The following is a 12,580-nucleotide window of genomic DNA, read 5'->3' as shown; positions in this document are numbered from 1 at the left end:
GTACAGAGAAGATGTAGTGTACACAGGGGGAGAAGAGTACAGAGAAGAAGTAGTTGTACACAGGGGACGAAGAAGTACAGAGAAGATGTAGTTGTAACAAAGGGGAGAAGAGGTACAGAAGAAGATGTAGCTTGTACACAGGGGAGAAGAAAGTACAGAGAAGAGTAGTTGTACACAGGGGAGAAGAAGTACAGAGAAGATGTAGTGACTACAGGGAGACAGAAGTACAGAGAATATGTAGTTGTACCAGGGGAAAAGGAGTACAGAGAGTATGTAGTTGTACACCAGGGGAGAAGAAGACAGAGAGTATGTAGTTGTACACAGGGAGAAGAAGTGACAGAAGGTATGTAGTTGTACACACAGGGGAGAAGAAGTACAGAGCAGAATGTAGTTCGTACACCAGGCGGGAAGAGGTACAGAGAAGATGTAGTTCTGTACACCAGGGGAGAAGAAGTACAGAGACAGATGTAGTTGTACAACAGGAAGAGAAGGAAGTACAAGAAGATTGTAGTTGTTACACAGGGGAGAAGAAGTACAGAGAGATGTAAGTTGTACACAAGGGAGAAGAGGTAACAGAGAAGCATGTGCAGTTGTACACAGGGGAAGAAGAAGTACAGAGAAGATGTAGTTGGTACCACAGGGGAGCAAGAAGTACAGAGAGATGTAGTTGATACACGGGAGGAAGACGGTACAGAAGAAGATGTAGTTTGTACACGGGAGAAAGAAGGTACAGAGAAGATGTATTGTACACAAGGGGAGAAGAAGTACAGAAGATGTAGTTGTACACAGGGGAGAAAAGACGTACAGAGAAGATGTCAGTTGTACACAAGGGGCAGAAGGAAGTACAGAGCCAGTATGTAGTGTACACACAGGGAGAGAGAGGTACAGAGAAGATGTAGTTGTACACAGGGCGAGAAAGAAGTACCAGAGAGATGTTAGTTGTACACAGGGGAAGAAGAGGTACCAGAGAAGATTGTAGTTGTACACAGGGGAGAAGAAGTACAGAGAGATGTAGTGTACACAGGGGAGAAGAAGTACAGAAGATGTAGTTGTACACAGGGAGAAGAAGTACAGAGAAGATGAGTTGTACACAAGGGGGAGAAGAAGTACCAGAGAATGTAGTTGTACACCAGCGGGAGAAGGAGTACAGAGACAGATCGTTGTACACCAGGGGGAAAGTACAGACAGAAGCATCGTACGTTGTACACAGGGGAGAAGAAGGTACAGAGAAGATGTAGTTGTACAACAGGGGGAAGAGGTACAGAGAAGATGTAGTTGTACACAGGGGAGAAGAAGGTACAGAGAAGATGTAGTTGTACACAGGGTAGAAGAAGTCAGAGAAAGATGTAGTTGTACACAGGGAGAAGAAGTAAGAGAGAAGATGTAGTGGTACACAGGGGAGAAGAGAAGTACAGAGAAGATGTTAGTTGTACACAGGGGAGAAGAAGTACAGAGAAGATGTAGTTGTAACACAGGGGGAAAGAAGTACAGAGAAGAACGTTAGTTGTACACAGGGGAGAAGAAGTACAGAGAACGAGTAGTGTGACACAGGGGCAGAAGAAGTACAGAGTAGATGTAGTTGTACAAAGGGGAGAAGAGGTACAGAAGAAGCATGTAGTTGTACACAGGGGAGAAGAGGTACCAGAGAAGAATGTAGTTGTAGCACAGGGAGACCATTTTCTCACGTTTCATGAGCCGCCAATTGCCCGATAACTCAAGAAACATTTGGTTTACAGAGAGACTCCCCGCACCTCCCCGAGAATAAAAAGTAGACTTATTGTCTGTCTCTTTATTCGTGAAACCTTTGACACATGTTGATGTAGAAGAGACATGAGGAAGAGGGGACACATGTTGATGTAGAAGAGACATGAAGAAGAGGGGACACATGTTGATGTAGAAGAGACAGTAGGTGACCTTGAAGTGTTAAAGTGGTCTCTGAACTCACATGTGGGCTCCCTGCAGACGACGTAGAGAGAGACCTCGCTGGGCTCGCTCTCTCCCGCCTTGTTAATGGCGGTCACTCTGAACTGGTAGACGTTTCCTTCGGTGAGGCCGCACACCTTCAGCGTGGAGTCCAGGTGAGCGCCGTCGCGGTTCACCTTCACCCAGCGGGCGCTCTTCCTCTCGCGGCGCTCCACCAGATAATGAAGCAGCGGGCTGCCGCCATCACTCTCCGGCTTCAGCCACTCGATGGTGGCGAAGTCCTCTGCTGAGACCAGGATCTCTGGAGTGCCCGGAGGAGAGGGCACGGCTGGAGTGGGAAGTAAAGGGTGAGAACTTAGTAGGGCTTCATTTTGACAATGAGGTATACTAACTTCACTTTTGGTCTGAAAGTTAATCTGGTCCGAAAAGTCCAAATTCAGAAATGTTTCTCTTATCCCAAAGAAAGTGAATACAATGGATATGGTGTTTCCTTTCTAACCAGTGCATGAAGAACATGGTTTTGCCTTCAACATAAGAACAGATCATTCCCAGTGACTTACTGAAGGTGTTCCTGGCCACCATGGCCTCGGACTGCAGGGGAACCCCGGTGCCGTACTTGTTGACCCCGCGGACCCTGAACAGGTACTCTGTGTTCTTGAAGAGCCTGGTGATGTCATAGGTCGCCTCCTTGCACTCGGCCTGCATGACGACCCAGTTCAGTCTGTTGGTGTCACGGCGCTCCACCAGGAAGTGGGACACGTCGTCACCGCCGTCCTCCAGAGGAGGTTTCCAGGTGAGGGAACAGGACTCTTCTGTGATCCTGCTGACCTCCAGGCTGCCCTCGCACACCCCAGGGGTGTCTGCGGAATCAGTTGCACAGTTTAGTGAGGGCAACTACAGTACTTTAGTCCGTGAGCAGTGCTGTGCTACTAAAGAAAACCTTAACTTAAGGCGCTCTGTGCACCCGTTTTACTTAATAAACCCTTAACTCTGACACTTGCTCTGCTGCACTTCCTTTGTGTTATTATTAAAATCTATTCCCATCGCTGCCATTCATTCCAATTATAATCTTAATGGGAATTTTGCGCTATCCTCATTTTAATGCACTATTATCTTAAATTATGATCAGTGTCTATTCTATGCTCACTTTACGCCTTTTGTATGTTTTCTATTGGTAACTGCATTCTATGTGATATACATTTTCTCTACTGCAACTCTTGCAGTCCAAAGTCTGACATTAATAAACCCTTACCGAGCACTTTGACGTTGACCTCAGCGGTCTTGGTCCCGCTCACGTTCCTGACGGTCAGGAAGTACTTCCCGGTGTCGTCGCGGTCGCAGAACTTGATGATGGCCATGGCCCGTGTGGGGGTGTACTGCAGGTGGTACTTCTCGCACAGCTCCAGCTCCCTGGTGCCCTTTGCCCAGGAAGCCTTGGGGTCCGGCCGGCCTCCAACGGCAGCGTCCAGAACCAGGTCTGAACCGGCCCTGACCCGCACCATCTCCGTCAGCAGTTTGCTGTCCAGCTGCGCCTTGGGAGGCTCTGTGGGGGAGGGGGGAAGTGAACTGATCAGACAGGACCAAAACAACACCTATATATAATCCAATTTAACAATGCTTATGTATATTATATCTATATATTTATGTTGCCTCGTGAAATTTATCTTGTAGAGTATTCAAATGTATTCAGTATTTATTCTATTTTTTATATTGTATATTATTAGATACTCTAGTGATATATGTATTTTCTATTGTCCTTTTGTATATATGTGCTGTAAAGTTTTATCATATTTGTTATCTTATTCTATCTTTTACATATTTTGAACTCATTTGTAATGCTTGAAGACACATAACTGCGTCACTGCTATCTGTCTGTGTCTGTCTGTCTGTTTGTATATTAAAGCCAAAATCTCTAAATACAGAAATGATCGTAAACTCGGTTCCTACACATATCACATTTATGTTTTTTGGGGGCGGGTCTTACCAAAGTCGGTCTTGCACTGCACGGATCCGGTGGACTGTGACGGCAGGCTGAACACCTGGTTGGCGTTCTTGGCGATGACCCTGAACTCGTAGGGCTCGCCCTCGCCCAGCGCCGTCACGGTGTACACCGTGTCGATCACGTTGGTGTAGTTACACTTCAGCCAGCGACCCTCGCCGGTCAGCGTGTACGGCTTACGCTCGATGATGTAGCCCACGATGGGACTGCCGCCGTCGTTCAGAGGCGAAGACCACTTCAGGGACACGGTGGATCTGGTGACGTTGGTGACCTCGGGTTTACTGGGTGCATCTGAGGAAGGAAGAAGCAGAGATCAGTAAAGAGGAAGTAGAGTTAACTAAAGAGGAAGTAGAGATCAGTAAAGAGGAAGTAGAGTTAACTAAAGAGGAAGCAGAGATCAGTAAAGAGGAAGTAGAGTTAACTAAAGAGGAAGTAGAGATCAGTAAAGAGGAAGTAGAGATCAGTTAAGAGGAAGCAGAGATCAGTAAAGAGGAAGCAGAGATCAGTAAAGAGGAAGTAGAGCTCAGTTAAGAGGAAGTAGAGATCAGTTAAGGGAAAGTCGGATCAGTTAAGGGAAAGTCGGATCAGTTAAGGGAAAGTCAGATCAGTTAAGGGAAAGTCAGATCAGTTAAGGGAAAGTCGGATCAGTTAAGGGAAAGTCAGATCAGTTAAGGGAAAGTCAGATCAGTTAAGGGAAAGTCGGATCAGTTAAGGGAAAGTCAGATCAGTTAAGGAAAAGTCGGATCAGTTAAGGGAAAGTCAGATCAGTTAAGGGAAAGTCGGATCAGAACTCACCGACAGGGTTCTGGGCGACGGCCCCCTTGGAGGCCTCGCTGGCCTTGCTGAGGCCGCCGCTGTTCATGGCGTAGACCCTGAACTGGTACTCCAGGCCCTCCACCAGACCCTCCATCTTGCTGTAGCACTCAAAGCAGGGGATCTTGTTCTCCCTCACCCACAGGATGTTGTTCCTTTCCTTCTTCTCGATCCAGTAGCCCGTCACCTTGCTGCCACCATCGTGGTAAGGCTCCTCCCACTTAAGGGTCATCGTGTTGGCGGTAACGTTGCACACTGAGGGCTGTGTTGGGGGGCCAGAGGGGGCTGCGATTCAAAAAGAGAGATGTTTAATTTCTGAACTGGAAAGTAGATTCAAGATATTGTCATATGCGCAGTAGCTAGATTGTAGTTAGTCCCAATAGTGCAAGAAGAAAACAATGTTCAAGTAATGCAGGAGAAGTAAACTATATACGTCAATAGGCAGATAAATATATTTATGTAAAAAAAAGAATCCAAATGAAGCAGAGAATGTTGTAGGTGACCTAGTAAAGCAGGAGTCTATATGCATGAAAATGGGATTGGATAAACAAGAACAGAATCAGGCACTGTTTATTTTAGTAATAAATAAATTGTGAGATGCAAACAGATGAATGCTTAAGGCATATTCATTCATAGTTTTATTATTATTATTATTATTATTAACTGATCTGATGTACAATGTTGCAAAGTTTGAGAGTGAGTTACTCACTGAAGGGATGCTCGGCGACGATGGTCTCAGACTCGATGTGCTTACTGACTCCGAACTGGTTCTCTGCGGACACCCTGAAGCTGTACTGCATGTACTTGGTGAGGTGGCCGACATCCAGAGTGGTGCGCTTGACGCTGGAGTTGATGAGCTGCCAGGCGGTGGAGCCGGACTCACGCTTCTCCACGATGTAGTTGGTGATCGGCGTACCTCCGTCATCTTCTGGCGCTTCCCAGTTGACGACGCAGGACTCAGAGGTGATGGATGTGATCTCCACGGTTCCGGTGGGAGGATTAGGTCTGCCCATGACATTCACTTCAATGGAGAAGGTCCTGGTTCCGGTTACGTTCTCAAGGGTGAGGAAGTATTTACCACTGTCTCCCCTCATGGCCTCCTTCGTGGAAATGGTTGTCCGGTCCTTTGTAGTTTGGATGGAGACTCTGTCGGAGTTCCTCAGCCTCATCTCCTCCAGCTTCCAGGTGACCTTAGGAACGGGTCTGCCACTGATGGGGACGTCGATGGTGAAAGTCTTTCCTGAGTTGCATGTGATGAGTTGGTTGGGGATCTCGCTGAGGTCGGCAGCGGGTTCAATGTGCGGCTCTTTCACCAGAGCAGCCACCAGAGTTTCCCTCGGCGTGCTGCAGCCGGACTCGTTCTTGGCCTTCACACGGAAGTTATACTCGTCTCCCTTGTTGAGCTTCTCCACAGTGTAGGTGAGATTGGTGGTATTGCCCACCACCATCCATTTGTCTCCATCCTTTACCTTGGCCTCAAGGATGTAGCCCTGGATGCGGCTGCCGCCGTCATGCTCTGGTTTCAGCCAGCCCAGCACCACGGTGCTGTCAGTAGTGTCAAGGATGTCCATCCTCTTTGGGGACGCCGGCTCTGCCGTGGCGATGATGGGATTGGTTATCTCAAAGGCCTCGCCCATGCCATGCTGGTTCTCTGCTGAGACCCTGAAGAAATACGGCACTCCCTCCAGGAGGTCCTGGATCCTCAGGATGTGCTGCTTGCAGTTGCCTCCAGACTGTGTCCATGTGCGGCGGCTAGCCTCGCGCCTCTCCACAACATAGTGATGGATTCTCGCTCCGCCATCATTAAGAGGAGGCTCCCAGACGAGGGTGACGGTGCCTCTAGAGATCTCCTTGAAGGCCACAGCCTGCGGTGGTCCGGGCGTGTCCATCACCTTCACAGTAAAGGTGACGGCCTTGCTGCCACTGGTATTCTCCAGGGTCACGGTGTACTTTCCAGTATCGTTCCTGGAGCAGTTCTCAATGCTCAGAGAACTGAAGCCGTCTGAACTTGTGACCTCTGACTTGACTCCCAGCTCTTCTTCTTCCTTTACCCAGGTTGCCGTCGGGACTGGCTTTCCTCTGAAGTTGACGCCAAGGTTAACTGAAGCTCCAGGTTTGACGATGTGTGTCTGCCTGAAGCTGGCGTCGATGTCCACCATTGGTGGCGTTTGTCTGTCAACGGCATGTGCTGGCTCGGGGATCTCCCGCTCCTCGCCACGGCCAATGTGATTTACAGCAGCCACTCTGAACCTGTACTCACCGCCGGTCTGTAGAGAAGTCACTGTGTAGTTTGTCTCTGCCACGAGCTCTTCGTTTACTCTCGTCCATTCCTCTTCTTCTCCCTTCGCCATCTCAATAATGTAACCCATGATCTCTATGCCACCATCATCGGCAGGTCGGGACCACTCTAGGCTGATGGAGGTGTTGGTGGAGTCGGACACACACACCACAGACGGAGCACAGGGAATGTCCTTGGGCTCGGCGGCTTTGATCGGTAAGGAAACGTTACTGGGAGCTCCCACGCCGGCATCGTTGACGGCCATGACGCGGAACTCGTACTCCATATCCTCCGTCAGGTTGGGCACCTTGTGGGCACACTCTACAATGGGCTTCTTGGTGATCACCTTGTAGAACTTGACAGTCTTCTTCTCTCGTTTCTCCACGATGTAGGACTGAATGGGGTTACCTCCATCAGAGGTAGGAGCCATCCAGGACAGCGTGATGCTCTCACCGGTCATCTCCGTAGCATCAGGAGTGCCAGGAGCTTCAGGAGCAGCTAAGGGGAACACCGGGCATTAGAACAGAGTTTTCAAAGAACAGAGAATACTAATCTTGCAGTTTACCGTGAAAATAATAAGAATAATAACTTGTGTTTAATTAGATCAGAATACATTATTAAACCTTTGTGTGCTACAAGGCTGTCCAACTTACTGTATTGCATCTGTGCAATGACGGGAGTGGACTCCAGAGGTCTGCCCATACCGAACTTGTTCACAGCAGAGACCCTGAACTGGTACTCGTTGGTCTTGATGAGCTTGCTAGCATCGAAGGTGCACTCTGTACACTCGTCAGAGACCAATGCCCAGGAGATCTTGGCAGTCTCACGCTTCTCAATGAGGTAGTGTGTGATCTCTGAGCAGCCGTCATTCTCCGGCTCGCTCCAGGACAGCGTACACTTTCCTTCCGAGATGTTGCTGAAGGTTATGGGTCCCAGCGGCTCCCCGGGGGTGTCTGCAGTACAGAGGGGCATGGGTTAAAGCAGAAATACTTATAAAACCGGCCTGTACACACCAAGGGGGTGCAAAACAACCCATAAACAAATACAAGACAAAATTCCAAACTGTGTACCTTGGACTTGAACAAGGATGTCCTGCTTTCTGTTTCCAGATCCATTGGTAGCCTCCACAGTGTAGAGACCGCGGTGTGTACGATCAGCGTCCCGGACAAACAGCGTGCTGGATCCAGCCACGTTGATGATGTCCATCATCTGTTTGGTAACTAACACACCGTCTCTGAACCAGACCACTTTAGGGGTAGGGCGTCCGGTGATGGTGGCTTTCAGCCGGATCTTGTCTCCTGCCTTCACTGTCAAACCCTCAAAGTACTCCGGACCAAACTCAATCAACGGAGAAGCTGGTTGATAGGAGATGGGAACGCATTAGTACAGAAAGCAACTTCAATTGTGAGTTATAATTAAGTCTCCAGTTTATTTCATTACTCACCATTCTCGTTTCTGACCACGATCAAGCCTGAGGAGTTGGAGGGAGGGCTGACCACGCCAATGGCGTTCCTGGCCGTCACTCTGAACTCGTAGCGCTCGTTCAGTGCCAGGCCGGTGACAGTATACTCGCATTCGTGCACGTCAGTCAGGTTGGCCTTGAACCAGCGGCCCTTGCCTTGGCGTTTCTCCAGGCTGTAGCTGGTGATCTTGCTGCCACCGTCACGTTTAGGTGCATCCCATTTCAGAGTCACCGAGTCACTGGTCACATCGGTGTAGTCGGGCTGGCCCGGGGGATCTGGAAGGCAGGAAATGCACCTTTACATTTATTTTGGTCAAAGATTTTCATTCTAAAATTGTGGCAGATACCCGGTACCCAATAATTTCAAATGTTTTTTTTTAGAAGAAGCTGACAACCTTGAGTTTATGCTCACCTGAGGGTGAGGTCTTCATAAACTAAACAACACAAGGTTTTTTACGACTTATCCTAGTAAAGTATCTTTGGCCCTCTTCTACTATTCTGAACAAAAGTATTCTGATGTGAACCTGCGACTCACCGACAGGGCTGACCGCCATGTTCAACTTGCTATGGTCACTCATTCGGCTGCAGCCGGCGTCGTTCTGGGCGTAGACCCGGAAGGAGTACTCAAGGCCTTCGATGAGCTCCAGGATCCTGTAGTCTGTCTCTTTGACCAGCACGGTGTTCACCTTCTGCCACATGATGCTGTTCTTCTCCCGCTTCTCCACATTGAAGCCATGGATGGGGCAACCCCCGTCGTAGATGGGCTGCTCCCACTGGATGGTCATGCCGTCGTTGGTAACATTGTACACCACGGGTTTACCGGGCGGGCCTGGAGGCCTGAACTGGTGCTTGGCAATGACGCTCTGTGAGACGAGAGGCTCACTGCTGCCGTATCTGTTCTCTGCACGCACTCTGAACTGGTACTGAATGCCCTTGATCAGGTTAGCGATCTGGTACTGGGTGTCCTCTACACTGGAGCAGGCCATCTTCCAGTCAGACTGGGAGGTGTCCCTCTTCTCAACGGTGTAGCAAGCAATGTCTCCGCCGCCATCGTCATTTGGTTCATCCCAGGAGATCGTGATGCTCTCAGCTCTCACTTCATCCAGGCGGATGGGACCGATTGGCTTAGATGGCGGTCCGAGCGTGATGACGTTGATGTGGAAGGATCTCCTGTTGACCCTGTTGTCCAGGGTCAGGGTGTATTTACCTTCATTCCCCTTCGTCACATTCTTAATATTCAGCGTGGCTTTGTTCTCCGTCTTCTTGAAGCGGATCTGGTCGCTCTCCTTTAGAGGCAGGTTGTCCTTCAGCCAGAGGATGGCAGGTTTGGGTTTACCTTTGTAGGGCAGTTCGATATGGACGTTGTGACCCAGACGGACACTGATGCGGCTTCCAGGGTACTCAGCAAGGCAGGCCTCAGGCGTGATAATGTAGTCGATGACCTGGATAGGACCCATCTCAACAAAGTCTCCCTGTCCCTTATCATTCCTGGCCGCCACTCTGAAGAACACTGTGGAGTGCTCCTTCAGTTTCTTCACCTCAAGCTCGCACTGTCGGCTGGTTCCTCCCCGAGACCATTCTTCGCCCTTCAGCTTCTGCTCAATGACGTATTCGGAGATGATGCTGCCACCATCGTAATCTGGCTTCAGCCACTGCAGGGTGACCGAGGTCTTGGAAGAATCCTTCATAGAAACCTCCTTGACCGGGCCAGGAGTCTCTGTGGCCTTCACAGGGTCCAGGGTGTCGCAGGGATCGCCAACGCCATTCTCATTCTCCGCCATCACACGGAAGAAGTAGGAGGCCTTCTCAGAGAGGTCTTCCAGGGAGTATGTTGTTTCTGTGCATTTGCTGGTCACTGCAGAGTAGATCCTCTTGGAGGAGTCCTTCTTCTCTACGATGTAGTTTGTGATCTCAGCACCACCGTCGAGGAGTGGAGGCTCCCAGCAGAGAGTGAGCTTTCCACGAGTCACGTCTTTCAGGACCAGGTTCCTGCACTGAGCCGGGGTGTCCTGGACCTTCACGGACAGGGTCAGCGTTTTTGGCTCTCCAACACCGTTCTCTATCTTCACTGTGTATTTTCCAGTGTCAAGCCTAGTCACCTCACGCATAACCAGCACGGTGGTGTTGTCAGAGTGGTGGAACTCGTATTTGGGGTTACTGTCGATGCATTCCTCTCCTTTGCTCCAGGAAGCGGTGGGAGCTGGTCGGCCCTTCAGAGGAACAGACAGCTCCACATCCTTACCGGCCTTCACGATGTAGTGAGTTCTCATGGCCACGTCAGGGTCAATTTGGGCCTCCTCTGTGAAAAGCATGGAGAAAATACAAAATCACACAGGGCCGGAGATATGTGTGCAGCAAAACATGCAGCCGGGTTCCTGAAGAAAAGGTAAGCATGAAAGAAACTGACTGTTCAGCCACATTTCCAGAGTGACAGTACAGTTTTTTTTGGATTACAATAGGTTTCAAATCAAAGCCTACACATTTCTGTCAGGAAAACTTCTGCACATAATTTAATAAATCTTGGTTGAAGGGTGTAACATGAACCAAAGAAAACACATTTTAAGCAGTTTAGCTGTCCCTGAACGTAAATATGTAGGAGACAGGGTTCTAACACACTTCACAACACAAGTGATTTATTACCCAGGATGTCTTTAGCTTGCACAGCCTCGGTCATCTCTAGAGATTCTCCACGGCCGGCACAGTTCACAGCTGAGACCCTGAAGAAGTAGTTGACGTCTGGTTTCAAGTCGTGGATGATGTACTCAGTGGTCTTGACTTCTCCCTTGGCGGTGACCATGGCCCACTCTTCTTCTCCCTCAACAAGCTTCTCCAGCATGTAGCTGATCACCTCGCTGCCGCCGTCCCATTCAGGCTTGGACCAGCCCAAGGTGATGGAGGTCTTGGTGGAGTCAACAACCTTCAGCTTGCAAGGCTCATCCGGAGTTTCTGTAAGGCAGGGCATATGTGTTTAGAAAGCTCATAACAAAGGGCTTTACGGATAAAAAAAAACAATAAAAGCACATTTGTGAACACTCACCAACAGGGTCCGCAGCCTTGTAGTAGTCGGAAACTTCAGAGAACGGTCCCTCTCCGGCCCTGTTGATGGAACACACTCGGTACTGGTACTCGTTTCCTTCTGTCAGGTGGTACACCATCTTCTTGATGTCTGAGATTGCCTCTTTGTAAACCCGGATCCAGCGCAGGCTCTTCTTGTCACGCCTCTCCAGGTAGTATCCTGTCACCATGCTGCCACCATCCACCCCCGGTTTGTTCCACTCCACCAACATGGTGGTCTTGGTGATGGTGTTCACCTCGGGAGTGTGAGGCTGCCCAGGAGTCACTGTAAAAAGGTAGAGAAGACAGGTTAGGACATGCAAATGATAAAATAAGTCCTTGACCTATTTCTCCATAAAGGAAATTATTTTCGTTGTCGTTTTCTCTTACTGATATTCTGCACAAACTGTGCTGTTGTATTTGCTGTAAAGTGTCTCTACTGTAGGTTATTTTTTATTATATGAACAGCACTTTGGCTCGACCAAAAATCGTTTAAAAATGTGCTATATAAATAAAACTTGATTTGATTTGGAAACAAAACCGACTGTAGTGGCTGCAGATTAACGAATAACTTTTATGCAAGTAAGTAATATAAGTAGGGCTGTCAAACGATTAACATTTTTAATCAGATTAATCACAGCTTAAAAAATAATTAATCATGATTAATCACCATTCGAACTATGTCCAAAATATGCCATTTCTTTATGTATATTGTTGTGGGAATGGAAAGATAAATGAAAGAAGGCGGATATATCCATTTAACATACAGTATATGCATGTTTATTATAACATTGTTCTGTGTGTCAAAATGAAAGACAGCCCACACACCTATCAATCATCAAACCGTGGGGTCTTATTTCATTACGTGTTGATTTCTATCAACAAGTAATGTTGTATCGATGTATATAGAGATGTACTACAGCAAAAGTATTCTCCGTCAGGACTTCCTGCAACAACAACACGCGGTTATCTTGATTCTGATTGGCCAGGAGACATTATCAAAGATGTTCTATTGAGAAGACGATCACTACGTCACAAAAGTTTTCAAAAC

General features: G+C 48.5%; 1 protein-coding gene across 1 annotated transcript in view; it reads right to left on the bottom strand.

Annotated features, from left to right (window-relative positions):
• LOC104959308 (titin-like) overlaps nucleotides 1-11,841 on the bottom strand; it is a 13,366-nt gene extending 1,525 nt beyond the window's left edge. The window contains exons 1-12 of the mRNA XM_010787176.1: nucleotides 11,513-11,841; nucleotides 11,116-11,421; nucleotides 9,011-10,774; nucleotides 8,458-8,751; nucleotides 8,084-8,368; nucleotides 7,667-7,966; nucleotides 5,445-7,511; nucleotides 4,718-5,020; nucleotides 3,908-4,213; nucleotides 3,176-3,466; nucleotides 2,484-2,783; nucleotides 1,946-2,251 (exon numbers count right to left, since the gene is read on the bottom strand). Coding sequence (XP_010785478.1) covers nucleotides 1,946-2,251; nucleotides 2,484-2,783; nucleotides 3,176-3,466; nucleotides 3,908-4,213; nucleotides 4,718-5,020; nucleotides 5,445-7,511; nucleotides 7,667-7,966; nucleotides 8,084-8,368; nucleotides 8,458-8,751; nucleotides 9,011-10,774; nucleotides 11,116-11,421; nucleotides 11,513-11,762 — 6,772 coding nt within the window. The 5' untranslated portion in view covers nucleotides 11,763-11,841. The remainder of the gene's footprint in view (nucleotides 1-1,945; nucleotides 2,252-2,483; nucleotides 2,784-3,175; nucleotides 3,467-3,907; nucleotides 4,214-4,717; nucleotides 5,021-5,444; nucleotides 7,512-7,666; nucleotides 7,967-8,083; nucleotides 8,369-8,457; nucleotides 8,752-9,010; nucleotides 10,775-11,115; nucleotides 11,422-11,512) is intronic.
• Nucleotides 11,842-12,580: the final 739 nt, after the last annotated feature.

This window comes from Notothenia coriiceps, unplaced genomic scaffold (genome assembly GCF_000735185.1).
Source record: "Notothenia coriiceps isolate Sejong01 unplaced genomic scaffold, NC01 NC01_scaffold00030210, whole genome shotgun sequence".
In the NCBI taxonomy this organism is placed as follows: domain Eukaryota; kingdom Metazoa; phylum Chordata; class Actinopteri; order Perciformes; family Nototheniidae; genus Notothenia; species Notothenia coriiceps.
The sequence above is the reverse complement of the archived record's forward strand: the minus strand, read 5'-3'. Positions and strand labels throughout refer to the sequence as shown.